General features: G+C 41.2%; 1 protein-coding gene across 12 annotated transcripts in view; it reads left to right on the plus strand.

Annotated features, from left to right (window-relative positions):
* Positions 1–27,259, plus strand: part of MAP7 (microtubule associated protein 7) — a 170,167-nt gene that overhangs the window by 95,003 nt on the left and 47,905 nt on the right. For all 12 annotated transcript variants that reach the window (XM_036097485.2, XM_036097486.2, XM_078054684.1 and 9 more), the window contains 2 exons: positions 11,555–11,653; positions 18,904–18,981. In XM_036097485.2, coding sequence (XP_035953378.2) covers positions 11,555–11,653; positions 18,904–18,981 — 177 coding nt within the window. The remainder of the gene's footprint in view (positions 1–11,554; positions 11,654–18,903; positions 18,982–27,259) is intronic.

Genomic DNA, 27,259 nt, shown 5'->3' on the forward strand with positions numbered 1-27,259 from the left:
TCCCAAAACAACACTCAGAGTGAGCTCTGTGAACTGTGGACTTTGGGTGATAATGATATGTTGTGAACTGTGGACTTTGGGTGATAATGATATGTCTGTGTAGGTTCACTGATTGAAATAAATGTACCACTCCAGGGGCGCCTGGGTGGCTCAGTCGTTAAGCGTCTGCCTTCGGCTCAGGTCATGATCCCAGGGTCCTGGGATCGAGCCCCGCATCGGGCTCCCTGCTCAGCAGGAAGCCTGCTTCTCCCTCTCCCACTCCTCCTGCTTGTGTTCCCTCTCTCACTGTCTCTCTCTCTCTCTCTCTGTTAAATAAGTAAATAAAATCTTTTAAAATATATATATATACCACTCTAGTGCAGGATTTTGACGGGGGAGAGGTTGTGCATATGTGGAGGTGGGGGGTACATGGGAACGTCTCTGAACTCTCCACTCCATTTGGTGTGAACCTGAAACTTCTGGAAAAAAATAAAAGCTATTAAGGAAGGAAGGAAAGAAAGAAGGTAGGAAGGAAAGAAAGATAGGTAGATTGGATTTAAACAGTGGAAGAGATGGTGAGGCTGGTGTTCCAGCGAGAGGGGAAAAACGAACAGGGACACAGACGTACAAATGACTGCAGCATAGGACAGCATGGTGAGATGAGTTTGCCCCTAATTTTAAACAACCTTGAGGTTAAACATTCACTTGTTACTCGAAAGGAATTGGAATAATCTTAACCTTCCATTTTTTACCACTCATTCCTATTGCATTTTTCTGAGTTTGCATAAGAAAATTTAAAGTCATGTATTTTACTATTATGTTGTGCAGAGGAAGAAGAGTTAATTATTGATATTCTGCAGCCTTGTATATACGTGTTTTTTTCCACAGATTAAACTCAGTTGATTAATATTCATAGGATTAAAATTACACTCATTTCTTTGCAAAACTGGTATTTAAAACTGACTCTGTTGTTTATTTGGGATTTTAAGAACTATACGTCTTCTACCTTGATCATTTTATTTTGCATTTAAGTATGAAAGCTTTTCTATTTTGTGGCCTATAGTAATCATTTTGTAAAATACTGGTATTAGCAATTTTAGTTTTCTTCTTAAAAGTAAAGCATTATCCTGCTGAAAGTAAAAGCACCTTCTTTCAGTTGGTTACTTTAATTAAGCAGAGTAATGAAGTTGAGTTCTAATTATTTTTCCCCAAGTTATTTAACTAGTTGCTTTTAATTACACATTGAATTTCATTGAATTTGGTCTAATTTGATAAGCTCCCTATCCAGCTGTTGAAACTTAGAAAATTAGCTACAGTCTCCATAATTTACCGTGTCTCAGTGTAAATGGAAAACTTTTAATACGGGTAGGCTTTCCCACTCCTTTCTGTACTTCGCTGTGATCTTTGCTTCGTCATAAACATTACTCATATTATGGAACAGAGCTCCTTGGTGTAGTAGCTAGCATTGTGACTGGTGATAGATCGCCAAGAAGGTTCATCACCCATGGGGATGAAGAGGCTTGCCTTTTAATCTGGTTTATATTAATGCAGGTGGAAGATACAGCCTTTTCTGTTCTATTTATAATGTTGCCGTCTGGCTGAAGGAAGGTTTTTGCTTGTTTTATTTATTGGTTTTTAGATAAAAGTGTTTTGGGTTGGAGTTAAAGTATGTAATGTTTGTTCCTGTCAGCTGTGTCAGAAGGAGTTTGTACCATGAATCAGATAGCTGCTTTTATTGGTAAACAAAGTAGCTTAAGAAGTGATTCCCAATCACTTATACGCAAAAAATTGGTGGAACACGTGCTTTTCTAAAATACGGTTTTCTTCATTTCAGCTAAAATGGATGTTTGTCTTTTTAGCAGACTACCAAAACAAATCTATTAAATTGCTTTGGGGAAAATGTTGGGGTTTACAAATCTCTCAAAGCTGAAATGTTTGTTTTGTAGCCTTTCTGGTATTTCCAGCAAAGGCTATAATGTTTTCATGCTTCTTCCCCTGCAGTATAGGCAATAGTCTGCTGTATTTGGAGTCTGTCACTCTAATTCCCATGATACTCTAAGTGATACTGAACAGACCTTTCTGTTACATGGCTGCAAGCGCAGTGATTTGATTTTGAGGCTTGCCTGATGTCACGTCAAAACCATCCTAGAATTACATTGTTTTCTGTTTTTTTCCTGGCATGGAGTGAACATGACTATAATCTGACAATTCTTTTGGTCACCTTTTCTCTACAGTCTTAGCAGGCATCAAAAAACGAACAAATGTACACTTTTTCTTGTTACTTGTCATGAATACTTTTTCTTTCGGGGCCTTGGCCCCAGTTTTGCTCAGAGTACACCACCCACCATCCAGCCGTTCCCTCATTCCCTTCTTCAAGTATTTATTCAGTGTCACACAGGTGCCAGATAGGGAGCTAGCCGCTAAAGACGGAGATCCTGTGGGTGAAAATCAGGGGCCCTGCCCTCAGATTGCCCCGGTCGAGTAGAGCATTATCTCAGAACTGCGCCTGACCGAGTGTCAAAGACAAAATGGACAAAATGCCTCAAGTTCCATTTAACTGGACGGCAGCTGTGGTTCTTTAAGCTCAAAACACAATGGCCATGATTAGAGCTCTTTGGAGACAACAAGTAGCCCACTCCTTATCCCTTAATTCCGGTAACCTGTTTTGACAGAATTATCTTTTGGTGTTATTTAAGTAATATTTACACTATTCCTGTCATATGTAATTTAACAAACAAAAAACGGAATTTTTGGTGAAAAGTTATGGTTATGTCAGTATTTTTGACGTGGACATTCCAGTGCAGTTGCCTCAACTTTCCTTTGGAAGTAGATGGACTATAAATTACTAATAAATGACTCCGTGTGTCTGTCCCATTCTTCATGCCTTCACGTTATAGTTAGGATGAGGAGTAATGTTTCTGGTGCATTCTGTTCCCATGGATCACATAACTGTACACAATGCCGGATTGTATTTATAAAATCAGTGTCTTTGTGTTGGGTTTGTATTATCTCAGTATTGGACAAATTTCTTTGTCTTTTGGTTGACTGTCCCTTTCTATCACAGTCATAAATTTTTCATTTTTTTCATTACGCAGAAATGAAGTAATCAGAAGGTGACTTTCAGTCACTGTTCATTGTTGCTGAATAAGCTCCCCCTAAACTTAAAGATCTCCACGTGGTCTTACAAGCCTCTGGTGCAATCTGTTGTAGCCACCACGTCACAACTTTTTGTTCTGTCTGGAGAGCACGAAATACAAAGAAAAAGTAAAAATTGAATTGTTTCTGTCAGAATGAATAAGGACGAAATGGGAGACTCCGAGATGCATTATCAAATATTCTTAATTGCATTTGTTTTTACAGCAAGAAATGAGCAACAGATTGTTGAGTAAATGGTTCCTTGTCCTTATTACTATGTCAGATTAAACGTGGCTGGATTTTATTTATTTTTTTTTTGAATATTTTATTTATTTGTTTAACACAGAGAGAGAGCACAAGCAGGGGGAGAGGGAGAAGCAGACTCCCCGCTCAGCAAGGAGCCTGATGCGGGCCTCGATCCCAGGACCCTGGGATCATGATCTGAGCTGAAGGCAGACGCTTAACCGACTGAGCCACCCAGGCGCCCCCGTGTCTGGATTTTAGACCATAGCACAAAGTGGATTTATTCTGGCGTAGAAGGGCAAATTAGAGTCTGCACTGTTTCCCGGCATCTGCAGTTACACATGTCGCCAGCACGCAACGCCTATAAATCTACATAGTGAGGTGGCTGCTTCCCTATCCTGTGGTGACCTGTGAAAGATTAAACACACCAGTGAGCCTCTGCCCACATTTTATTTCCTTGACCCTCCTGCAAAATGACCTTCAGAACAGCCCGCTTGTTTCCCAGCCAGGCACATTTCCTCCATTCTGTATTTCCTCATCCTACCCACCATCCTTGCTCCATGGAGGTGGCGGCTGGGGTCCCATTTCCTGCAGGAGTTGAAGCAGAGGGGACACTGAGGGCTCAGGGAGGTTCCCTGTGTGGTGGCACCTCGCTGCCCTGGGCCCCGTCTTGGATGGCTACAGTGACGACTCTTCCAGTTCTGTGATGCTTCAAGAACAGGCATGGTTTTCACCGTGGTCACCGGAGTCACTGTTTCCCCTTGAGGGTCAGATACTTATCTCTTGGTACCTGTTAAGGGGAAATGGGAAGATCTGAAAAAATTGTTAAATGATACGGAAAGCAGAATTCTTAAGATGTCTGGTTTTAGCCTGGTTTCCTTTTGTTGTTTTCATTAAGCTGATAAGCACTTTATATATATATATATATATACACTTCCAGCAGGCTTGTTATAGGCTTCACTTTGTATTTACCCAGAGTCCACTGAAGCTGTAGTAGCTCACCCACCAGAAGTCCCGCATGACATACTCCAGTGACTTTCATTGCCTTCAGGGTCAAGTCCAAACTCTTGGAATTCAGGGAGGCACTGACCTCAGCCTGTTTGTCTTATTTTCAACTGCCTACCTTCTTAAACCTGCTGTTCCGACTGCACAGGGCCCTGATTATCTTCTTTTTTTTTTTTAATTGCCTAGGTAGTCTTGCTTATGGCCTCTAGCCAGAAGTATTCTCTGCTTTACTCTTCACTTATACAGACTCTCTCCATTCTCCAAAATTGTTACCCAGTGAAGTTTTATATCACTACTACCCCCTTAGCACCTTCTCCCACCTCTGAATCTCTGTAATACTGTCTGCATCATTTATTTGGTTATCCATGCTCTATGGTATATTGATTTTTTTAAAAACTAAACTGATCCATTGCTACAATTTCATGTGTTTTTATGTTGTCTCTTCCAAAAGTTCATAAGCATCTTGCAAGTAGATGTTGTGTCCTTTGATCTTTGTGTTCTTAGTGCCCAGCACAGTGGCTGGCCCATGAGAGTATCTGTAAATGTTTATTGAAAAAATTATTTAGAGCACCTGGGTGGCGCAGTCAGTTAGGCATCTGATTCTTGGTCTTGACTCAGGTCAGGATCCCAGGGTCATGAGCTCAAGCACAGAGTCGGCTTGAGATTTTTTTCTCCCTCTCCTGCACCTCCCTCTTGTGCTTGCTCTCTCTCTCAAATAAATAAACCTTTTAAAAGCTTTTTAAAAAAAAGAAAAAATTATTTAACATTTCTGAGCCTGGGAATGTAGTAGTTCCATTGATACTAAGACTAACATCAGGGTTGGCTGATTTTGTGAGGACAGTTAGTTCACCTTTTGACATAGTTTCCAGTGATCACAGAGAAACAGGAGCATAGATTCCCTAAAGGTGGGAGACAAACTGTATTTGAGAGAGCATATTTGTAAATGCACTTGAAAATGACTGACGTCAAGAGCGTGCTTCAGGCCATAAGAGACCACTTTTCTAAAGAGAAGAGAGATTACTCGGGGAATCAGAAGGTCCAAAACACAGTTTGAAGAAGTAACCTAGAATTAAGGGTTCAGGAAAGGAAAAGTGGTAGAAGGAGGCACATTAATATTTCTTCCCAGTACTGAGCACAAGGTGTCCCCCGAGTCAGGTGCTGTCTGAGCAGTGCTAGTAGAAGAAAACAAGGGAAAGCAGGACATTGAACCCAGGTTTGTCTAGTGCCAACTCCCATGAACTCCATCATTCCTTTAATTTCACATACTATTATGAGGAACTTAAACTGAGAAGCTCTCCATCCTGCGGAATAATCAGAAGAGTCATTAGAGAAGGTTGCCTTATGGCCTCATTCTATGCAAATTTCATAAATAACGTTGGATAAAACCTTTAAGATCTGTGTTACAATACTCCTGGCAGCTCTATTAGAAGAAAATCTAACGGTCAAGTAAATAAGCAAAAGGATGATAAAGTAGAAAATTTTAGGTGAAACACTGAATTGCCTGAAAACTACTCTGTAATCACTCTCTGTTACATTTTTAAACCAATAACATTCTTCAATTGTCACAACAGTGTTCTGCAGCCACATTTTTCAAGTAAGTGATTTGTTTAGTGTGTCCGGGGTCTGTCAAGACCACCCAGGGTCTGTGATTTACTAGGAAGACTCAGGACTCAGCATGGAGTCAGACTCATGGCTAAGATTTATTGGAGCCAAACCAGGCCTTCCTAAAGAGAGCTCTCTGACACCTGCTGTGTGAAGTCTTTTCTGCACAGGTAACCTGAAACTATTAGGTTGAGACCTATGAAGTTGCAGTATTCAACCATTTTTTTACTACAAAAATGGCAATTGTCAGGATGCCTGGGTGGCCCAATCCGTTAAGCGTCTGCCTTTGGCTCAGGTCATGATCCCAGGATCCTTGGATGGAGTCCTTGCTCGGCAGGGAGCCTACTTCTCCCTCTGCCCCTCCCCATGCTCCCTCTCTCTCTCTCTCTCTGAAATAAATAAAATCTTTAAAAAAAAAAAGAAAAAAGGCAATTGCCTGTGGTTCAACTCTCTTTTACTCTCCCCCAAAGCTGTTCGTGTACGCTGAGCTGCATGTCTGCCAAGTCCAACTGAACAATATAGCAAAGAAGAACCCATACAGAGCTGGGCCTAATGGCTAAACTCTATTAAAAATAGTGACAGAAAGGGGCACCTGGGTACCTCAGTCGGTTTAGCGCCCAACTCTTAATTTCAGCTCAGGTCATGATCTCAGTCAGGGTCGGGAGGTTGAGCCCCGTGTTGCACTCAGCACAGAGTCTGCTTGAAATTCACTCTCCCCCTCTTCCTCTGCCCCTCCCCCTGCTCATGTGTGCCCACGTACTCTCTCTCTCTAAAATAAATCTTTTAAAAAAATAGTAACAGAAATACATTATCCTTGTAGACATCAAGACCACATATCATTCAGTGAGATTTAAACTCAGGATGGTTCCTAAGATTGTAGTCCTAAATGTCTTATTAGAGTAAGCTTTTTTTTTTTTTACTAAATTAAGCATTTGTTGAACCAATTATTCTGATCAGTTGAGAGAGACTCTTCAACCAGACCATAGAGCCAAAAATAGAAACAAAGCAGTGAGAACCCTTGCCCTTTCTGGGAAGACATGGCAAGGAATGCAATGAATCGTAGAGGATATGGATTTTAGGGGCTCATTTGTGGCACTTACTGGAGCTGCAGGATTTTTACTAGATGAAAGCTCCAAATGTCTGCCTTCTCTGTATTTTGTTTCAGAGCAGTTTAGAGGGAGACAGAGCCCCAGACCACAAGGGTGCTTGCTTCTCTGCATCCTTCCTCTTGTCTTTAACAGTCTCACATGTGACACTAATGGAATAAAGCTTTCAAGCTAGCAGGAAGATCAATAGAGATTTTATAAGGCTAGCAAAGCCTTATTGAGCATGATGGTATATGACTCAGTTTTCTTTATGAAAAATGAAAGAGATTCAAATTAATACTGGAAAGTCACCTGAGTCATTTAAAAAATGGTATTTTTTAATGGTGAAATAAAAAATGGTATATTCAATCCTGTCTGCTAGTTACCTAGGATTTCCAGTTTTTTAAATGTTGGAAATCTTAAATTACTTTCATCATGTTCTCAAATAGTGAAATTCCCTGTACTTTGTTTAAAAAAATAATAGTAAGATTTTATTTCCCATTATTATAATGGAGGGTTTGGGGTTGTTGTTGTTGTTTTAAAGATTTTATTTATTTATTTGACAGAGAGAGAGAGATCACAAGTAGGCAGACAGGCAGGCAGAATGAGAGGGAGAAGCAGGCTCCCCACTGAGCAAAGAGCCCGACATGGGGCTCCATCCCAGGCCCCTGGGATCATGACCCGAGCCAAAGGCAGACGCTTAGCGACTGAGCCACTCAGGTGCCTGTTGTTGTTTTTTAAAAGCTCATATTTACTTAATGCAATGGTAACTTGAAGGGCATTCAATCTCCTGAAACTGTCACCTAAGTCCCAGAAACACTGAGGATTGCCTCTTCCAAAGTCAGGTTGTACCCTAAAAACCATACCAATAAGCCCAGCCTACCTGAGGGCCCCCAGGAGGTGTGATTGTAGCTGAGTCGGAAACCTCTGAGGCCAGCAGCTGAGCCAGACTTCGCACCCCAGGACCCTGTCACCAACTTGACATAGGTTTACTTTCCCCATTAGTGCTGCATGAGCAAAGCCCTGGGAAAACAGAAACCGTTTCCCACATTTGTGTAGGGAATAAAGAGAGAGCCAATAAAATGCTTTCTACCAGTTATTGAGCACTGTGGTGGGTCCAGTGCTCTCACTAATTTTCACAACCCTGGAAGTAAGTGTTGTCCCTCTTTACAGATGGGAAAATTAAGGCTGAGAGGTGATGTGCTGAGAATTCACACCCCGTTAAGGGCACAGCCAGGTCAGCTGACTCCAAAGCACACACCACCGCCTCAAAACTTCCAAACACACTGCTACACCATGCCAAGAGCCCCAAGTGCCGAGGTTGAGGGAGGCCCAGACCTCAGTGGAAGAGCGAAAGAGAGAAAACGAATGTGTTAAACACCTGTTGTATGCTAAGCTCTGTGGCACATTCTTCCCATGCATCTTCTCCACTAAACCTCGCATCTTCCCAGCAGCCCTGTGAGGGAGGCCGTATCCTCCCCACCCTCCCCCGCCCCGCAACCTACTCAGAGAGGTCAAACTTTCTGAAGGTCACCTGAGCCCAGATCTGTTTGAGTTTATATCTTCCGTCTTACCACGAGTGTTAACCAGAGAGGTTTTTGGAGAAATAAAGATTCTTACAGTGGCGGAAGGAAGAGTGGACTGATAGAAAAGTGGAAAGATAACCTGAAAATGTTAGATGAATGTCTAACCTAAAGGGTAGACATTAACAATTATTTATAAATTATTATTGTTAGAATTATAACTTATAATCTTGAACTAAACAGACTGACCATTTTTTAAATTTCTTTTGCTTTACTAAGTTAAGCTGTCATTTTTACATGAGCATTAAAAATTTTAAGATTTCAAATGTGTGTTGTTATGATTAGGACCCAGAAGGTTTTCCGGAATAGCAATGAATTCCTGAGATCTGGATGATGAGAGGGCAGGCAAATCGATGTTCAGCTAGAGCAGATCCAGTAGAAGTCAGATGTAGATAAATTGGGATTCAAGTAACCAGACCTCCAGTTTAATTCAAGTATATTTTTTACATTTAAATTTCAAGATGATAAAATATAGCTCTTCCCCCCCCCCGCCCCTGAAAAAAAAGCTCTTATCAGAGATTATTTGGACAAGTCACTTGGACTGAACATGTGTTACAGTCTTTTTAATCTCCTTCATGGTGGACTGTTACATAATACTCAGTTAGGATTGATGTTTGTTGTCAGGACCTGGGGGCCCTTCGGATATGCAATCACCAGAGAAAGATTAAATTATGTCATATATACCAAGGCAAGAAAGAAATGAATACATTTGAAATTCTAAAATCGTTCTCATTCTTTTTCAGTTAACTAAAAATAATAAATAGCAGATCCATAAATAGCTTACTAATTAAGGCTTTACTTATTGTGTGCTGGAGGTAGTTCTATAACAAAAAGGAAAATTGTAATCATAGTACTCCAAATATGTGATACATTCTACTTCTTTCTGTTATGTTTCTTAACAACTTCTTTATGAGCAATTTTAATAAGATTAACTTGCAGAATAAGGAGGAAGGTGGTTCTTTTTTTTAAATTTATTTATTTTAGAGAGAGAGAGATCGAGCACAAGCATGAGTGGGAGGGGAAGATGGAGAGCGAGAGAGAATCTCAAGCAGACTCTCCACTGGGCACAGAGCCTGTCGAAGGGCTTGATCTCACGACCCTGAGATCATGACCTGAGAAATCAAGAGTCAGACGCTTAACTGACTGAGCCACCCAGGCGCCCCATTATCTACAATTTTCCAAGCTAATACTATATGTAACTGAGAGAGAGCCACAAAAATTCGGTGTATTCCTCATTTAGAGGTCAAAGGTAAATTTAGGGAATATTTTTTTTTAGTAATTTCTTCTTAGTACATCTTGGGAATAGTTTTTAAATTTAGTCTTCTTAAAGCATAATTATTATCACACCTTTTCAGGTTCAAAATCTTTGAGGCAGTCATTCCTATTTTCTAGATAATGCCCAATTTCCATAGCCTAATGGAGAGATAATATGTAATATGTCAGGGGCAAGGGCTGCAAACAAAGCAGGGGAAGGAGTGCAAAGTGCTGAGTGATGGGGGTGCTATTTTAAACAATTCAAGGGGATTCTCTAATGTCTTATATAAGCAGAGTCACAGAGGAAGTGAAATGCACGTGGGTATCAGAGGCAAAAACGTTTCAAGTCCGTGCAAAGTTCTGGGATGGACTAAGCCAGGATGACTAGAACAGAGTAATTAAGAGGGAAAGGGGTACCTTGTGGGCCATGATGGAGACCTTAGGTTTTACTCGGAGCAGGATGGGAGCTATCGGAGAGCTTTGAGCAGAGGAGTGACACGACTTATGTTTTAAGGGGATCACTCTGGCTACTAAGATGAAAACAGACTAAAGGTGGTCAGTGGGAGGATCATGTGGACTGGGTAAGAGGATATTGTAGTCACACAGGGAAGAGATGATTAGAAAGGCAGCAGGAGAGGTGGTAAAATGTTTTATAAGGTAGAGGTGAAAGAACTTACTAACACATTGAGCATGAGAAGTGACAGAAGTCAAGGATGAGTCCAGGGTTTGGGGCATGATCAGCTGGAAGGGTAGAATTGCCTCAGTTGGTGGAGAGGACTGGGCAGAGCAGGTCTTAAGGCAGAGAGTAGGAGGCAGAAACTCATGGGCTTGGTTTTTGACATGATTTGTATCTGAGACAGTAGCAGACATCTTTTAAATATCCTTTGAAATACATTGAAGTAATAGGAGTAAAGGGATGCCTGGGTGGGCACAGTGCATTAAGCATCTGCCTTCAGCTCAGGTCATGACTCCGGGGTCCTGGGATCGAGCCCCGCATCGGGCTCCCTGCTCAGCGGGAAGCCTGCTTCTCCCTCTCCCTCTGCCTGCCACTCCCCCTGCTCGTGTGCGTGCGCGCTCTCTCTCTCTCTGACAAATAAATAAAATCTTAAAAATATATATATGGGTAAAGAAAGTAATATGTTTACAGTATGGGATCCTGTACTTGACGTAACCAGAGAATTACCTGGTATTTCTGCCCTTCATTTCTTTCCTAGAATACATTTCCCTTAGTCTCTTTAATAATCTTTGTTATGGAACTTTTGTCAGAGGCTTTATCAAAATCCTAGTAAATTTTATGTCCTGGCTCCTTTCTGGTGACCCACGTAGTTATGTTCTTGGAATTTTGGGTTCCTAATGCATGAACTTTCTAAGAACTAAGATCAGAGACTTTGGATACCAGCCATGCTTCCCCGTGCTTGCTTTATGTATGAACTGGGGCCCCCCTGGAACTTGCTGCTGCTGTAGGATCGGTCGAGCCACGGACCTTGAGTTTTGAATGCGTCCTTCCCACGGAACCGGCAAGAGTTGTAACAGCCTCATCTTTTTATTTCCTGAATCTAGCTTAGTACCTGATACAAAGGTTCACAGTAAATGTTGAATAGGTGAATGTTTCTGAATCAATTTTAAGAAACTAAATATGGTCTTCTCTCTTTTGTCTCATTTGTATAGCGCCTGAGAGCTACAAAGTGCAAGATAAGAAAATTGCTGCCTCCAGCCGGCCCTCTGCTATTTCAGGACAAAATAGCAACTACTCAGGAAATAAGCCAGGTACTATGCATGGCATTTACTGTAGACAAAAAGGTTATCCCTAAAGCCTAAGGCGGGCTAGAATTTAGGAGAGCTTAGTTCCAGTCCTGCTACCAAAACACAGACAACTCATACTGGCTTTTATAAGTTTAAGTCCGAGACCCTCTTAAAGCCTTGATTTTCTCTTTTTAAAATGGAGATTCAAACACATGCCCTGCTTACCTCCCAGAATCATTTTGACAGTCAGTGAGATGATGCATGTGGGTGCATTGTTTACTATCAAGCAATGTATAAGAGGTAATCATTTTCCTATTCTTTTTTGAAATGATGCATATGACACAATTTTTTGTACCTGTGTGCCCAGCATTATTGCATATCTTTTTTGTGACATTTTCAAAAGCCATTTAAGGAAATCTTCACACATAGCAAAGCTGGTACAGAATTATGTTTTTGTTCTCTATTTTCTGCAGTGATTGTACACCTACACAGTAATTTCATTTAATAGCCTGTGATTCATGGTCTGTTCCACTCAGTGATACAAAGAAGCAAACAGCCTGTAAACATAAACAGTTGAATAGACAATGCAGTTGCTTCCAAGTATCCAGCAGCCATTGTGTGGCTCTTGGGAGAGACCACTGTCCAGTATAATGGTAAACAAGCCAAGGAAGGCAAAGACAAATTGAACCCCCCATGAGGGCCTTGGAGGCCTACTTCATGCAGCATCCAAGACCAAAGTCATTCAAGAACAGTGAATCAGTGAGAATAAAGATGAAAAATAACTCTTTCTAGCCTCAGAGAAAACATTCCCCCATTATACCTAGTTTGGCAGGGGGTGGCGGGGTTCCATGTGGGAAAAGATCTTAACAGAGCAGATAAATCTGGCTTGTTGCTTAAAAGAAGGACAACTAACAAGTACTATTGCATGGACTGCATGAGCGGCCATTAATGGAAAATGATATGTAGTTTCAGTGGAATTTTAATTAACAGGCTGAGATTCCCCCACTTAATTTGCCTTTCATCCATTCATTTATCCACCTACCACTCAGCCACCATCTACTACTTAGTAATTGTCCTGTGCCTGGGACCGTGACAGGTACTGGATGAGCAAAGCAGGGCCCCTGTGTTCCCAGGCCTTATTTTAGTGGACTTGGGTTCCTTGTATTCAAGTGAGGATCCTTTAGCATGAAAACCTCATTTGTTTTACCATGAGAATTGAACATTCGCTAAATGGTTTATGCTGTTTTTCCCTTGTTTTGACTCTATTCCCTGTGCTGTACCTTTTATCCTTGTGACTTACTCATTGCATAACTGGAAGTCTATACCTTGCACTCCCCTCACCCATTCTGCCCATTCCTCCCCACCCCTCACCTCTCTGACAACCATTGAGATTGTGCCTTTTGAGCATCATGTGTCTCCTTTCTTGTATATATATAAATAAGCAGAGGTACATATGAAGGTCTCCCTTTTAAAACCACCATGTTGTTTTCCTTAGTGTCTCCAAAGGATGATAGAAGAGATTTCATGTTGGAGGGCTAGGTTTGAGTAAAACCTTTTAATTTTATGAGATATAAGTCATGGGAATGTCTGACTAGAGCAGTTTATTAATTTTCATTCTCTGGAACTTGGGGGGTGGGGAGGAGTAAAGTAAGTACTAAATTTTTGAATATTTTGAGTATTGCCCTCAACCTGATATGGGCATTCTGACCAAATGATTTCTCGGGGTCTCTTTTAACCCAGTAAATTTTACTTAAATGTCTTTCCATCCTTAACCTTCTGATAACTTAAAATTCATTGGAATACTCTAGAACATCTCTTTGATGTTAATAACATTCAAGTTGTTAATATTTTATCTTTAAAACATGTATAGAAGGCCCTTGTGGTTTATAAGTGTGGGCATAATATGTCTCGTGTTAACTGGGAAAGACCAGTACTCTCAGCTGTGAATACTTGGACCCAGACTGAAAGAGACCATTTGTAAAGTCACCGATCTGCCATGTCTACAGAGTGGGTGATGGCTCTTGAGGACGCCATCAGCTGCCTCCAAATGATTCAGAGTGTGACCTGATTAGATGGGAACATTGGTACGTTCTTCATGAGCTGTATATACCTGAAAAAAACAGAAACTTAAGTTCATTAAAAAATCCCTCTTAATTCCTGTCCCTTTATCACCCTCCACCACAAGTCTTTTTTTTTTTTAAGATTTTATTTATTTGAGAGAGAGAATGAGAGAGAGAGAGAGCACAAGAGGGGGGAGGGTCAGAGGGAGAAGAAGACTCCCCGCTAAGCAGGGAGCCCGATGTGGGACTCGATCCCAGGATTCCAGGATCATGACCTGAGCCGAAGGCAGTCACTTAACCAACTGAGCCACCCAGGTGCCCTCCTCCACCACAAGTCTTTAAAAGAGCCACTAATAACTGCACTAGCATTTATAAATCATTTCCGTCGCAGAGGAATGCAGGCCTTGGAATCCTGCAGGCCTTCTCTGGCCACTACATGAAGCCACTTGTGATGACTCCCTGCGTACCATGGTGTGCAGAAGGGCCCGGGGTTGAGCAAGAGATCTGGTTTTAAGAACTAGCTCTAACATTTCACTGTGCCACCTTCCTTGGTCACAGACATTTCCCTCAGTTTTCTCCTTTGGAAAACAGGCGTGAGAACTTGTCATTGAAGGAATAAGTGCTTGGCCAGCTCATAGAGCTATTGTAAAGAACGAAATGATAACATTTGTGAAAGTGCTTTGTTAAATACAAAACCCTGATGAAGTTACTTATTGCATCAACAGTAGTTGTTCGGATAGAAGTCAAAGACTGGTGAGCTCTTGAGCAAGCCTTGTCAGTGTGAGTTGATTTTCTTATCTTCGACAGTCACTGAGTTCTCGTTTGTGGTCCAGGTTCATGCATGTCATCGAAGACAGAATATCAGGAGCACTTCCTGTCACCCTTAAAAGTGCCCCAGTTTGGGTGGCCAACCCCCTTCAGTCATCCCGGCAGGAGGTTGAAAGCAGAGTGCAGCAATATTCTGTTGCTCTGAAAACTTTTCCTTCTGACCGTGTTAGATCTATCAGGAAACGATGTGAAATGTTCATAATGTTCATGTAGTTCCTGTACCTTGATTTTGCTCCAGGGTAAAGTGATGTGAAGGATAGAGATGAGAGGGAGAATTCTAGAACATTCACTATTTACTTGGAACTATTCATTTTTTTCATCTTTGGAAATCTAGCTTGAAAGATAATTTTTATCAGTTTTTGGTTATGAAAACTGACTGCTTAGCATTAACTTTTTTTTTAAATCTGTTATCAAATACAAGATTGCTGTTTGTTTGCCCTGTTGGTGCATGTTAGTGGAAGTTTAAAGGCTCTGAAAGTTAGCGAAGGTTGTTTGCTCCTTTGTTCAACCGATGCTGACTGAATATTCTCCTTTCTGGCAGATGGGAATAAGCAGTGAACAAAACAAAAGGCTCTGTTCCTCCCCACCCTCATTCACACCATCTTTAATCTGCCATAAGTATTATTGACATTCTAGCACCAGAGTGACTCTCTCTCTATGTAATCAGAAGGATGGAAACAGAATTTAAACTGAATGCCTTGGGGCGCCTGGGTGGCTCAGTCAGTTGAGCATCTGACTCTTGGCTTCAGCTCAGGTCACGATCTCAGGGTCATGATCTCAGGGCCCTGAGATGGAGCCCCACGTCGGGCTCAGGGTACTCGGCACAGAGTCTGCTTGAGATTCACTCTCCTTCTACCCCACCCCAAAAGAAATAAATAAATAAAATCTTAAAAAAAAAAACCTGAATACCTTTTTCCCTCTACAATTCAATATTTTCAAATGCCAGGTTCCTAAACCAATCAAAATCATCTAGCATATCCCAATCACCATTCCCTAAGTCTTTACTTCCTCAAAATCTGATTCCAAAGTAATAGTGATTATCATTTCAGCACTGATCTCAAAAGAAGGTCAGTGGGAATCATTGGACATATAAGCATCGGCCTTATTTATAGTGATTAATTGATATATTTGTGCAGCACTATGTGCAGCCTTGTTTCTTATATGATCAGGCAGGATGCGGTTTATTACATGTGATGAGCATAATCTTCATATGAAATAATATTACAGAAATCACCTCTTGTGCTATTTTTCCAACTGTGTATCTAAAAGGCAACTATTATAGTGCGTAATTGGGTTATTGATAACAGTTATTGATTTGGGGCCATCAGAGTTGGTTTGGGTTAGAAGAGGGTGAGGTGTGTGTGTCCCATATGTTGTTATTAAAATCTTCCTTTCAAAATTGTTTTTCAAAATTTTGCATGAAATTTGGCATGTACTGGAAAATAAGCTAGAAATGTCACATCCTTCATATTGATAGTCTGTGGCAGAATTTATAAACATAATTCCAAGTAGTTAATTTTTAAAGTTAGTTAGTTAGTTAGTTAGTTAGTTAGTTAGTTAGTTAGTTAGAGAAAGCACGAGCGCCGGGAGAGGGGCAGAGGGAGAGAGAGAATCTCAGGCATGCTCCGTGCTGAGCACAGGGCTTGATCTCACCACCTGGAGATCATGACCTGAGCCCAAATCAAGAATCAGACACTTAACTGACTGAGCCACCCAGGCGCCCCTAAACTATTTTATGGAGACTTTCTGTAATGTGCTTATGCATCTTTTTAAATAAAGTTGATTTTTGAGTTTTATAGTTAAATAAGTGTTTATGAACGGGTAAACCTCATTATTTAAGGAATATTACTTAAGTGGTAGGTAATCATTAAAGGTTTATTCTAACTTCATTTTGACTTGTTCTCGGATAGTTCTTTCTTAAGAATGGCATTTGCCATGCTATCATTTCTTTTCACCAGAAACAAATGACAGTAAAGCACCCCCGTGTATGGCCCATACCCAGGTGCCTGAGCTGGAGTCCACATGCCCATTTTCAGATTTCCAAAGTAAACCTTTTGGGGCCAGGAGCCATATTTTCTTACACAAACAATATTTGAAATCTAATAAATAATCCGTAAATCTGAGAAGTATCATAAAAAGTGTGAGCTACTGAGGGGTCCTTTTACCAGTTTTTAAAAATCTTACCTTAAAAGGAAGGAAAAGCATAAAACACCATCACTTAGTCTTGCTCATGATTCTCACTGCCAGGTTTATGCATGCTCCTGATGGGCCTTTGTACAGTTTCTGTTTCCCCTGGATGTACAAATTCTGTGACATTTAAGAGGCCTTTGGGATGGAGGGCCTTTAGATTTGCTGATGAAGCACTACCATGCTGTCTAAAATATTGTCCCACTAGGTTTCTATTTTTAACATGAGATCTTAAAAATATGTCAGTTTAAGACAGGAGAAAATAAACCTGATCTTAAGGTCATCATCATCATCATCATCATCATCATTATTATTATTTTGCTTGTTTGTATAGTAGCAGAGGGAACCCGTTAGTATAGCTCTCTACTGGGAAACCCCCAGCAGTGTCTCCGAGTACAATCCAGAGTCCCCACTGTGACCAGAGAGCCCCGTGCTGTGGCCCTCGCGTGTCTGGCCCCATTACGATCTCACTCCATTCCAGGCTCTTAGATCTACCCGTTTCTTGAGCACATTAGGTGCTCTTAATCTCAGGGCCTTTGTGTTTGCTTTCCATCTCCTGGAATATCTGCACATGTGTGTGTCATTTCCATCAGGGTTTTGCACATAAAAGTTACATCAGTTAGGCCTCCCTTGGCCCCTGTCTAAAATGTTAAACATCCCCCTTCCTGCCATGTCACAATCCCCTTTGTTGCTTTGTTGTCCCCTTAGCATTTATCTCAAACTAACATTCAGTATATTTTCCCCTTTTTCATTTTTTTAAAGATTTTATTTATCAGAAAGCGCGTGCAAGGAGGGGGAGGGGCAGAGGGAGAGGGACAAGTAGGCTCCCCGCTGAGCACAGAGCAGCCGAGTGGGGCTCCATCCCAGGACACTGAGATCATGACCTGAGCCAGTCAGACGCTTAACCAGCTGATCCACCCAGACGCCCCAACCCCTTTTTTTCATTCTATATCTCTTATTTATCCTGTTTATAAAATTCTCCCTGAGTAGAATGCAGTCCCCACCAGGGCAGAGATTTTTTTTTTCTTTCTTGACTGCTTTCTTTTTGGCACCTAGAATGATGCCTCATGCAGAGTTGATGTGCAACGTGTGTTGAGTGAATGAATGAGTTAACTGAGGCTTATGTGTGAGGCACCATAATTAATGCCATTTCAAGTATTTCATTTAGTTCTTACAGTGAGGTGAGATTGGTTCTATTTATTCTCATTTGGTAGATAATAAATAAAAATCCAGGGGGCTCCTGGGTGGCTCAGTCAGTTAAGCATCTGCCTTGGGCTTGGGTCCTGGTCCCTGGGATCGAGCTCCACGTCGGGCTCCCTGCTCAGCAGGGAGCCTGTTTCTCCCTCTCCCTCTGCCTGCCAGTCCCCCTGCTTGTGCATGCTCTCTCTCTCTCTCTCTCTCTCTAAAATAAATAAATAAAATCTTTTAAAAAAATATCCATGAAACCCATGCCCTAATTAACTTGACACTTAGAGAGTTGGTGAGTAACTCAGCCAAATTTACATAGCGGGTGAGAGAACAGAAAGTGAACTCTTGTGTGTGTGACCTCAGAGCTGGACTTTTTACATCCAACTGGTGAACCTCTATCCCATAGAAATTCACTTACGATTCTGTTTGCTGTTGAGGAACAGACTTTTTAAAGAATAAAAATGATAGAAGTTCACTAGCTTAGGAACACAAAGCATTGTATATATTGCTGGATAGAAACAGTCAAAAGGCTGTAGTTATGTTTTTACATCATGGGTTTTGGGGGGGTGGGCTGTGTGTCTTTTTATTTTATTTTTAGAACTTGTTTCCCATTTTTGTTGAGCTAGAACTGACATACAGCACCCTGTAAGTTTAAGGCATGCAGCATGACTTGACTTACCTGTATTGTGAAATGATCACCACAGTCAGGTTAACATCCCTCATCTCATATGGATATGGGAAAGAAAAAAAAGGGGGGGGGGTTCTCCTTGTGATGAGAACTCTTAGGATCTACTTTCTCATATAATGTTTTTAAACAGGAGAAAAATGCTTGGAAATTCCAGAAAAAAATTGTAATAATAAAGTATATCACTGAAACTATAGTCCTGTGTACCAGTTGTAAGACATAGTAATATTTTATTCATAGAATTTACTAGACAAAAAGATAATTATCAAAGTATATCATCATGAGAAAATCTGCTCTTCTGCTCATGTGTTTTCTCTCCTTTTCAGACCCTCCTCCCGTGCTTCGGGTGGACGACCGGCAGCGACTGGCCAGGGAGCGACGTGAGGAGCGCGAAAAGCAGCTAGGTATCCATCCCCAGCCTCATCTCATCGTTCAGGGACGCTGTTGTTGAGGTGTTACTTTTCACCTCGAGGCTAATGGACACTTACCATTGAGCACACAGACATCACTCTAATAACCATGCTCTCTGGCCTGCCTTTATGAGTTGTACAGATGGATGTGAAACAGAATTGAGTATGTGACAGACACATAGGACTAAATTTTAAGTAACAGGAAAGCCCAGCCCAGGATTAGAGTCATTTTCACTTCTTTTACTGTTTAATGTGGCACTGGAGAGAATGTATATATGACAGGCATGATGGCTCAGCTTATCTTTTACAGCTTAAAAACAAAACAAGGACAGTAAGCTTATGGTTCTCTTTTATGTGAACAGTCATAAGCATGTACACTGCTAGGGCACGTCCTACTTTCCATGATAAAACAATGCTGCTGCTGAATCTATAGACAGATGCGACCAGCATGCTGCCAAGAAAAGTGCAAAACCTAGTGCTGAGCTGTCGGATTTTTCTTTGCTACCTAAGGTCTTTGTGAAAGGTTAGCAACTGTGGTATTGGCCGTACCATCACCTGGAGAGCGGTGTCCTGAGGGCGACCTTACCGGGAAGCGAAGATCAAAGCACCACTGTCTTCTAGAACATTGAGCAAGGATGCTAGTGCTCACTCCTCCTTTACTTTGATGTCCATTTATGCCAAACTGCTAGAACAGGATACTCTCCTTAAGGACCTTGGAAAGATGAAATGTCCAGTTAGCATGTCTCAGTGTTCCCAGAATGTCTCTGTCATTTAAAACTAGGACTGACTGAGGTGGCCAGCATATTCCCAGGGGATGACCCATAACTTTTCTAGCGTTCCACCGCGTTTTGTAAGAATTCGTGTTTCAGTGGGAGAACCCAGCACCTGTGCCCCATCTTTTCTATTGTTCTAGTCCACAAACCCAAATTTGTGAAATTGACTGGAAGCTGGTTTTCAGAAGTCTGTTGCTGTTACTTAATTCTTCCAACACAGGCCTTTTTTCCTCTCCTTTGCCATAATGGGCATGCGAGGTCAGTTCTTTTGCTGCCAAGGTCTTTTCCACACCAATTTCAACAACTTGGTGGAAGGGAATGAGCTCTGCCGCCTTTCTGTGCCTGGACTTACTACCCAGGCTTGAAATTCCCTGTGGCTGACAGGCTTCCTGCCCGGGGGTAGGTTCCTGGCAGCAGGGCTGTCTGTGGCCATGAGGCTGATGCTTTCCCAGAAGCACTCTGCAGCCTAGCTATCTTCCTCCTGGGAGCTATGCCCACTGCTCCCTGATTCAGGTTGGTTTGACAAGTAGATCAGAACAGAGGAAAGACAGAGCTACCCAAGCAGAAAGAGATTCCAGATAAGCAAAAAGAAGAAACTGCCCACTGCTCTGGGATGCACTGTCTTTGGATCTATCCAAGCATGAGCACTTGAGTTCTCTCCCCTCTCTGCCTCATCTGGTGGGTCAGGTCTTAACGCTATCCAAGCTCCCCTTAGAGTTGCAACATGGACTCCTATCTGCTTGAGTAGAAGTAGCTCCAGAGCATCAGGAGACTCCTTTATGATTTATGTCCCATTGTGAATTAGCTTTTACACATTAACTCATACATACCTTCCTGTTTGGGTTTGTCTTTCAAAGCCAAGCACTATTTGGTGTTTTTTGTTTTTTGTTTTTGTGGAATGTATGAACATCCTGGTCAAACAAAAATGATTTCACTTCTTATTCTATGAAGTTATAAGACCTAGAGCTTTGAGCCTGCACAGTCTCCTGCAAGTTGCCTAGCTTTCTTTGTATATTGAGTGGCTCGATTTTTGTCTTAAGATGTAGCCCCATATTTTAATTCATATCCACAGGGCAGCACACAACTTACTAATTTTAAATTCGAAAACTGTGTTTGCCAGGTACAGTGTTCAAAAGGTAGAGATTGAGACCCAACCTTCAAGGGCTAGCTGCAGAGTAGTGGGGAGGGAGATAAACTTACAGCAATTATGATATGAGGTGGTATTGAAAGGGTGTGCACACGGGTTGGTGAGAACCCATAGAAGCACCTAACCAGCCTGCAGGAATCACGTGCCACTGGAGTTCCCCACTAGAGGATGTGGACCTGCTATCTAGGAGGATGGAAGAGACAGAGACTATAGAACAGTGACACAGGGATAGGTGGGAAAAGGCATTTGCTTAAAGAGACTCATCATGCTCCACGGATTATATTATATGGGTCAAAGTAATTTTCAGGTGATTTTATTATCCTGTTACTACAACTGGACTATTTTAGTGAGCCAGCATATAATATACATAGTTTTTCTTCTTATCCCTGCCATGTTAAATATCATGGTTTCCTTAATTCTGATCTTTTTTTGTTGTTAAAAATCACAGTTTTCATGAAATACATCAGTCCTAATTTTTATTTTTTATTTGCATTAATTGCATTTTCTTTTTAAATTTTAAAGCAATGTCTTTTTGCCTAATTTTTTCCACTTAAGCCATCACAGCAGCAACTAAACATTGAGAGGCTCTCTTCAGTCTTCATAAACACATGAATAAACATACATGTAAGCACACATAAATATATTTGTAGAAGTGTTATCTAAAACCTAGCATCTAACTTAAATTGTGCCTTACAGTGTATAAAGGTGATTTCTAAAAAAAACCGTTGGTACTAAAAATCAAAGGGCACACCTGACCAACTACCCTTCAACTGTGCTTTGCAAAAACTATAATGGCAATGGAATATTTAAAAAAGAAAGGGTGAGGGACTGTCACTTAGTAACAGCTCTCTGGACTGTGCTTTTTAAAAACAAAAACAGTTGGTAATACCAACTGCTACCAGGCTTTCAAACTTTAAAGTTTTTCAAGTAAAAAAAAAAAAAAAAAATGGAGTACATTCCATAAATTCCAACAAAGCAAAGTTTTAAATGATTGGCCATTGAGATTGGATTATTCACTGTTGGATGTAGGTTGAAATTGACATTGAAATAATTAAAAATTTTTGTTTTAATCCACAGTTTTGAAAAAGCAAGGTAGAGAGGGAGAATAAAGTTCTTTTTGTTTTGGGTGGCATGTCATGTTTGTACTATTTTGTAAACAGAAAGGACCTATTAATAACTTTCTGTGGGTTAAATCTCTGAGTCATGCTATAATGCTTTTATGGTAGGATTATGTCATGTGGCTTGTTCTTTCTACATTATCCTTCAATTTATCACATAAAACCGGTATAATTCTTCATATTTGGGACTGTTCTGTCCATTTGGTTGAGCACACGTACTGTGAAAGCTTTATTTTTCTGTCTTAAAAGCTTTATACCTGAAGGAATCTCCCTAACCACTCTATTCCATCTGATTCTCTTCAGGCCATTCCTTCAAACTCTCTTCTCTTAACTTCTATATCTTTTTTCACCATCTCTCTTCCAAGCTTTAATTTTTTTTCCTAAGGGAAAAAAAAAAATTCATTTGTTCTCATTGGTTTCGACTCTCCTTTTTTGATGAAATGGGTCCTACACATTCATTTGCTCATAAGGTAGTCGATGCTTCCCCATTATCTAAAAGTCAGCTTCTGTACAACTAACTTGCTCATCGACTTTCATTCCAAAACCGACTCCTCTGGGTAATTTTTGTGGCCCGATCAATTGCACCAGTATTTTTCTGGCCCCAAGAAGTAATTTCTTTCAGCTGTTTTTGGTACTTGGACTGTTGCTAGAGACGCTGGCGTCTTTCTGACTACCAGTCTTAGCTGTTGGATCTTTTGCATTGTAAAACACTTTTTTCTCTTCCTTGGTGTCCCAGTGCTGGGCCCTGACTAGTCTCCACCCTGGCCTATTGGGCCACTTGAAGTTACCAGTGGTGAGTTGGACTCAGCCTAGTCCTCAAGCTGGAACTTCAGCCATCTCTTGCCTAGTAGGTAGGTGGAAGTCGCCACATTCTCTCTGTCCCTCAATCCAGTTAGTCATAAGAATAGCTGACGCTATCTTCAAAATAAATCTCAGGTCCATGCCTTTAAATTTGCTGCCTATGCTATCGTCCTCATCCAGGGCTTCATAAATTCAGGTCTTGGTCACCAGAACTACCTCACCGATGTACTGCATTTCTCCAGCTGTGTTGCAGTTAGCGCCGCTCCCTCTTTCTGAAGCCCTTCCTAGTCTTCATGGCCTTTCCCCTTTTGGAAATTTGATCATTTTCTCGCTCTATTTTGCATAACATCGTATTTTAGCTCTCATTCTAATGCTGTTGTATGCTCTCCTGAACTTTTCCTAGTTGAATTTTATGTAACTTCTTGGTTCGTATGTTTTAAACTTTTAAAGGGTGTGACTGACTATAATTTGCTAATTCTTTGTATCCCAATACATGGCATGGTACTAATTATTAAACAGACATGTAAATATTTGCGGATATTCCTTACTCTGCGGTCTTTGATGAAATATTATTAATAATGGCCAAACAACATTATACATTGCATTATCACATTTAGTAGCAAATTAACACCATGGTTGTACTTTTTATTGTGTAGGCCTGCTATAATTGTCAATGTAATTTATTTTATAGAATGGCATTTATTTTATTTTTACACTGTGATAAGTTAGCTTAAGGAAGGAACTGAGAGCGTGCCTGGGTGGCTCAGTTGTTAAGTGTCTGCCTTCGGCTCAGGTCATGATCCCAGGGTCCTGGGATCGAGCCCCACATCGGGCTCCCTGCTCGGCGGGGGGGCCTGCTTCTCCCTCTCCCACTCTCCCTGCTTGTGTTCCCTCTCTCGCTGTGTCTCTTTCTGTCAAATAAGTAAAATAAAATCTTAAAAAAAAAAAAAGGAAGGAGCTGAGAGAATCTAGAAAGATGGAATAGATGGATTTTCTTTCAGCCAGAGCATATTTAAGCATATCTTTAATATGTCTTTGATATTACTCTCAACATCCAAGCATGTGTATATTTTTACTTGTTTATTATCTGTCTGCCCCCACTGGGATATAAGCTCCACAAGAGAAAGTACTTGTGTCATTTTGTCATTTCTGTAGCCCAATACCCATTAATTGTGCCTGGCCCATCGTCGATGTCTAACCATTGTTGTTGAACGTTAAATGAGTAGTAATTCTATGCATGTTAATATAAGCAGAGATGAATGCAACAGGTGTACTGCAAATTTGTTAAGACATTACCAAATTATCAGATAATACCTGCCCTTGTAATAGTTCAGTCAAACAAGTCTTGGATTCTTATTCTTAACCATTGTCTCAGAGGAACAAGGTTACCAGGGTCGTCTATACAATAGTTGTGCCTTAAAACTGTTGGATTTTCATATGTGTTATAAAACGGATAGTCCTACAATATGTTGACAAATTCAAGAGAATATTTAAGGAATGTTCAGCAGGTGAATAGTCTTCTGTGCTTGGGGGGGATACAGTGTCCCCTTTCTTAAAATGATACAGATTAAATTTGAAGTATTGGCACGAATAGAGTCACATTGCCAACTGGGGCTTTCTGGGGTTCTGTGACATCTTTAAAGATTATCAGAGAATTGTATGATTGATTCGTATAGCTCGTCAAGAAAAATTTGAGTTTATAAAATCTATCCTTCTATTTATTCATAGGAGTTTTGTAGCTAAGTTCAAACTTGTACAAGAGATCTGTCATACGTGTTAGAAATCACCAAGATAATATAAAAAGGATTTTGACCTTCAAACAAATGTCAATTAACTTATATTTGGGTTTCTTTCTGTGGGTAATTTTACCAGACTTCTTCACCCTTCCAGTCATAGCTTTTTTACTTTGCCTTTTTTTTTTTTCTTTTTTGAATCTCCTTAATCACGGTGTGTTGTCAACACAGGGACAGCATTGTTAATCAGAGTGTGGTCAAGAGATAAATGATCATTTCAGCCTGGTTTGAGTGTTCATCTTAAAAATTTTGATGGGGGACTAGGACTCATTAGTAAACAACCAATAATGCTGTACCGATTAAAGTCATAAGTGAAGCTGCCCGTGATCTCACATGTCACGTTATTCAATTAGCACAGCTGTTGGTTTTGACAAGACTATCCACAAAAAAAATACGAGCTTTGGGAAAGCAGTCTTTCTAAACCCAATTGCTACTGGGTAGAAGTTTGACAGATGTGTGGTTAATCTTGGCATCTGGTCTGCTGAAGTTGTCACTTAATGAACGTAGAGTACAAAAGCCTTAAGGCTGTCAGGCAGGCTCTGAACAGCTAAGGGATCTGAGTACCCGGTAGTGGGAGGGATGCGGACGTTAGCGCATACCACAGCAGCTGTATCATGAGTCAAGCTCAGGACTGGCAAGAATAAATGCTTGTTGCAGGATGGATTTGGTAACTCAGAGGCTGAAGCTTTACCATAAAATGAATGAATCACTGTGACTAAGCAGCCATTATTTCTTTCTCTCAGATTGACTTTGCCTTTGAGGCTGAAGATGAAAAGATCTTAATCTCTGAAAAGTAAGGGGTCTTGGAAACAGATGATGATAAAGGCTAAGAGTGACCTTAGAGGATCAGGGTCTTCACATCGGATGACCAACTTTCCCAAACTAGAGCAGCAGTTAAGTCCCTGGGAGGTGTTGCAAATCATGTCCTTCAACATAATGGCTCATTGTTTGCTTCCAGAAGCGCACAGTCCAGAGTTTGAATTCCAGTTCCACCACTGACTTATTGTGAGACATCAGGCAGGTTACATCACTTCTCTGTGTCTCAGACTTCTCATAATAAAGTGAGTTTAATAGCAGTGTCTACCTCATTGTGTGGCTGTGAAGATAATGCCTGCAAATCACTTGGTGTCAGCACAAAGTGAGAACTGAAGACATCACGGCAATGATGGTGAAAAGATGAGGATGGCCGGCCACGTGACGCCACAGATACTGACTCACATGCCTGGGATTGGAGAACCCTAATGTTTCCGAGCTGGGGGAGACAGGGAGAGAGGGCTGTTTGTGTTTCCCGGTCCGGCAGCGCTCAGTAAAGCAGCCAGGTGAGGAGGATGGCAGCGTTTTTTAAGAAGTGAAAGTGGATTAGGGTTGAGGTCCTAACTTAAAGATTGCAAGGACCACCGTTGATTTGTGTGCTTTAGCAAAACTCCATTTACTGTAGCGGAGGCTGCACACTCCTTTAAGCCTGGCCCTGAAGACAGGAGTCCTGGATAGTATTACTTTCTTTTTTTTTTTTTTTTTAAAGATTTTATTTATTTATGTGACAGAGAGAGACCCAGCGAGAGAGGGAACACAAGCAGGGGGAGTGGGAGAGGGAGAAGCAGACTCCCCGCTGAGCAGGGAGCCTGATGCGGGGCTCGATCCCAGGACCCTGGGATCATGACGTGAGCCGAAGGCAGACCCTTAATGACTGAGCCACCCAGGCGCCCCTAGTATTACTTTCTTATATCGAAAGTCCGTCAGCCCGTGTATGGGGAAGGCTCTTGGTCTTCCAAGGTATAAACTGCTATCCCAGCCCCTCAATCCCATTTGGCCACCTGCTGTGTGCAGGGAAGAAGGTGGAGTAAGAGGGCGCCTCGGGAGCAGGAGACAGTGTGGTGGGCATCCTGCAAGGTCATAGTTGTTACCAGGCAGTTCTCCAGTATCCTAGTCCAGCGAGAGGGGAGTGGAAGAAGAGTTTAAATGCCTAGTTGAGAAAGCTTGGAATTAACAGTAAGGCCTAATGCAAGTCACTTGGCTTGGAAGTCACACAGTCCTTGAACTCTTTAGCTCGTTCGTCAGATTTACTTTAAAACTGGAAATGCAAGTAATCTCAGTAATTGTTGAGATAAAGCATAAAGATGAAAATGTTAACAGTCAAAATAAAAACAAAAGGAAACCTAATTGTAATCCCACACACCTCCTCAAAGGTTTAAAAAAAAAAATTGAGTCCTGGAAGTTGATTGGAAAAGATCTTGGAGATCATTTTGTACATACCCTCTAATTTAGAGGTCAGATAGGTTGGCTCATTTCCCCAAGGTCACACAAAATTAGTAGCAGAACAAAATCCTGAACTCAGATATTTAGCACTTGTCATTTTCTGATTCTTGAGGATATTACTGGCTATGCTTGTGTCCGGTATTACCAGTGACCAAATCCTTCCATGTCTTAATATGAAACTGAGACAGCCGCTCTGTATGTTTCAGAGGCGAAGTGATAACGTTGCTCTACTCTCTGAATGTCACATGTTTCTTTCCGTCACGTGGTAGTGACATGTGCACTCGCACAGATGTAAGCTGGTTCAGAAGGACCGGGCTGGGCACTCATTGCTGATTGTGACTGGGAGTCACCCAGCCCACGGGTATGCTGTCCTACCTTGTTCTT

Source organism: Halichoerus grypus, chromosome 9, assembly GCF_964656455.1.
Source record: "Halichoerus grypus chromosome 9, mHalGry1.hap1.1, whole genome shotgun sequence".
NCBI classification, from domain to species: domain Eukaryota; kingdom Metazoa; phylum Chordata; class Mammalia; order Carnivora; family Phocidae; genus Halichoerus; species Halichoerus grypus.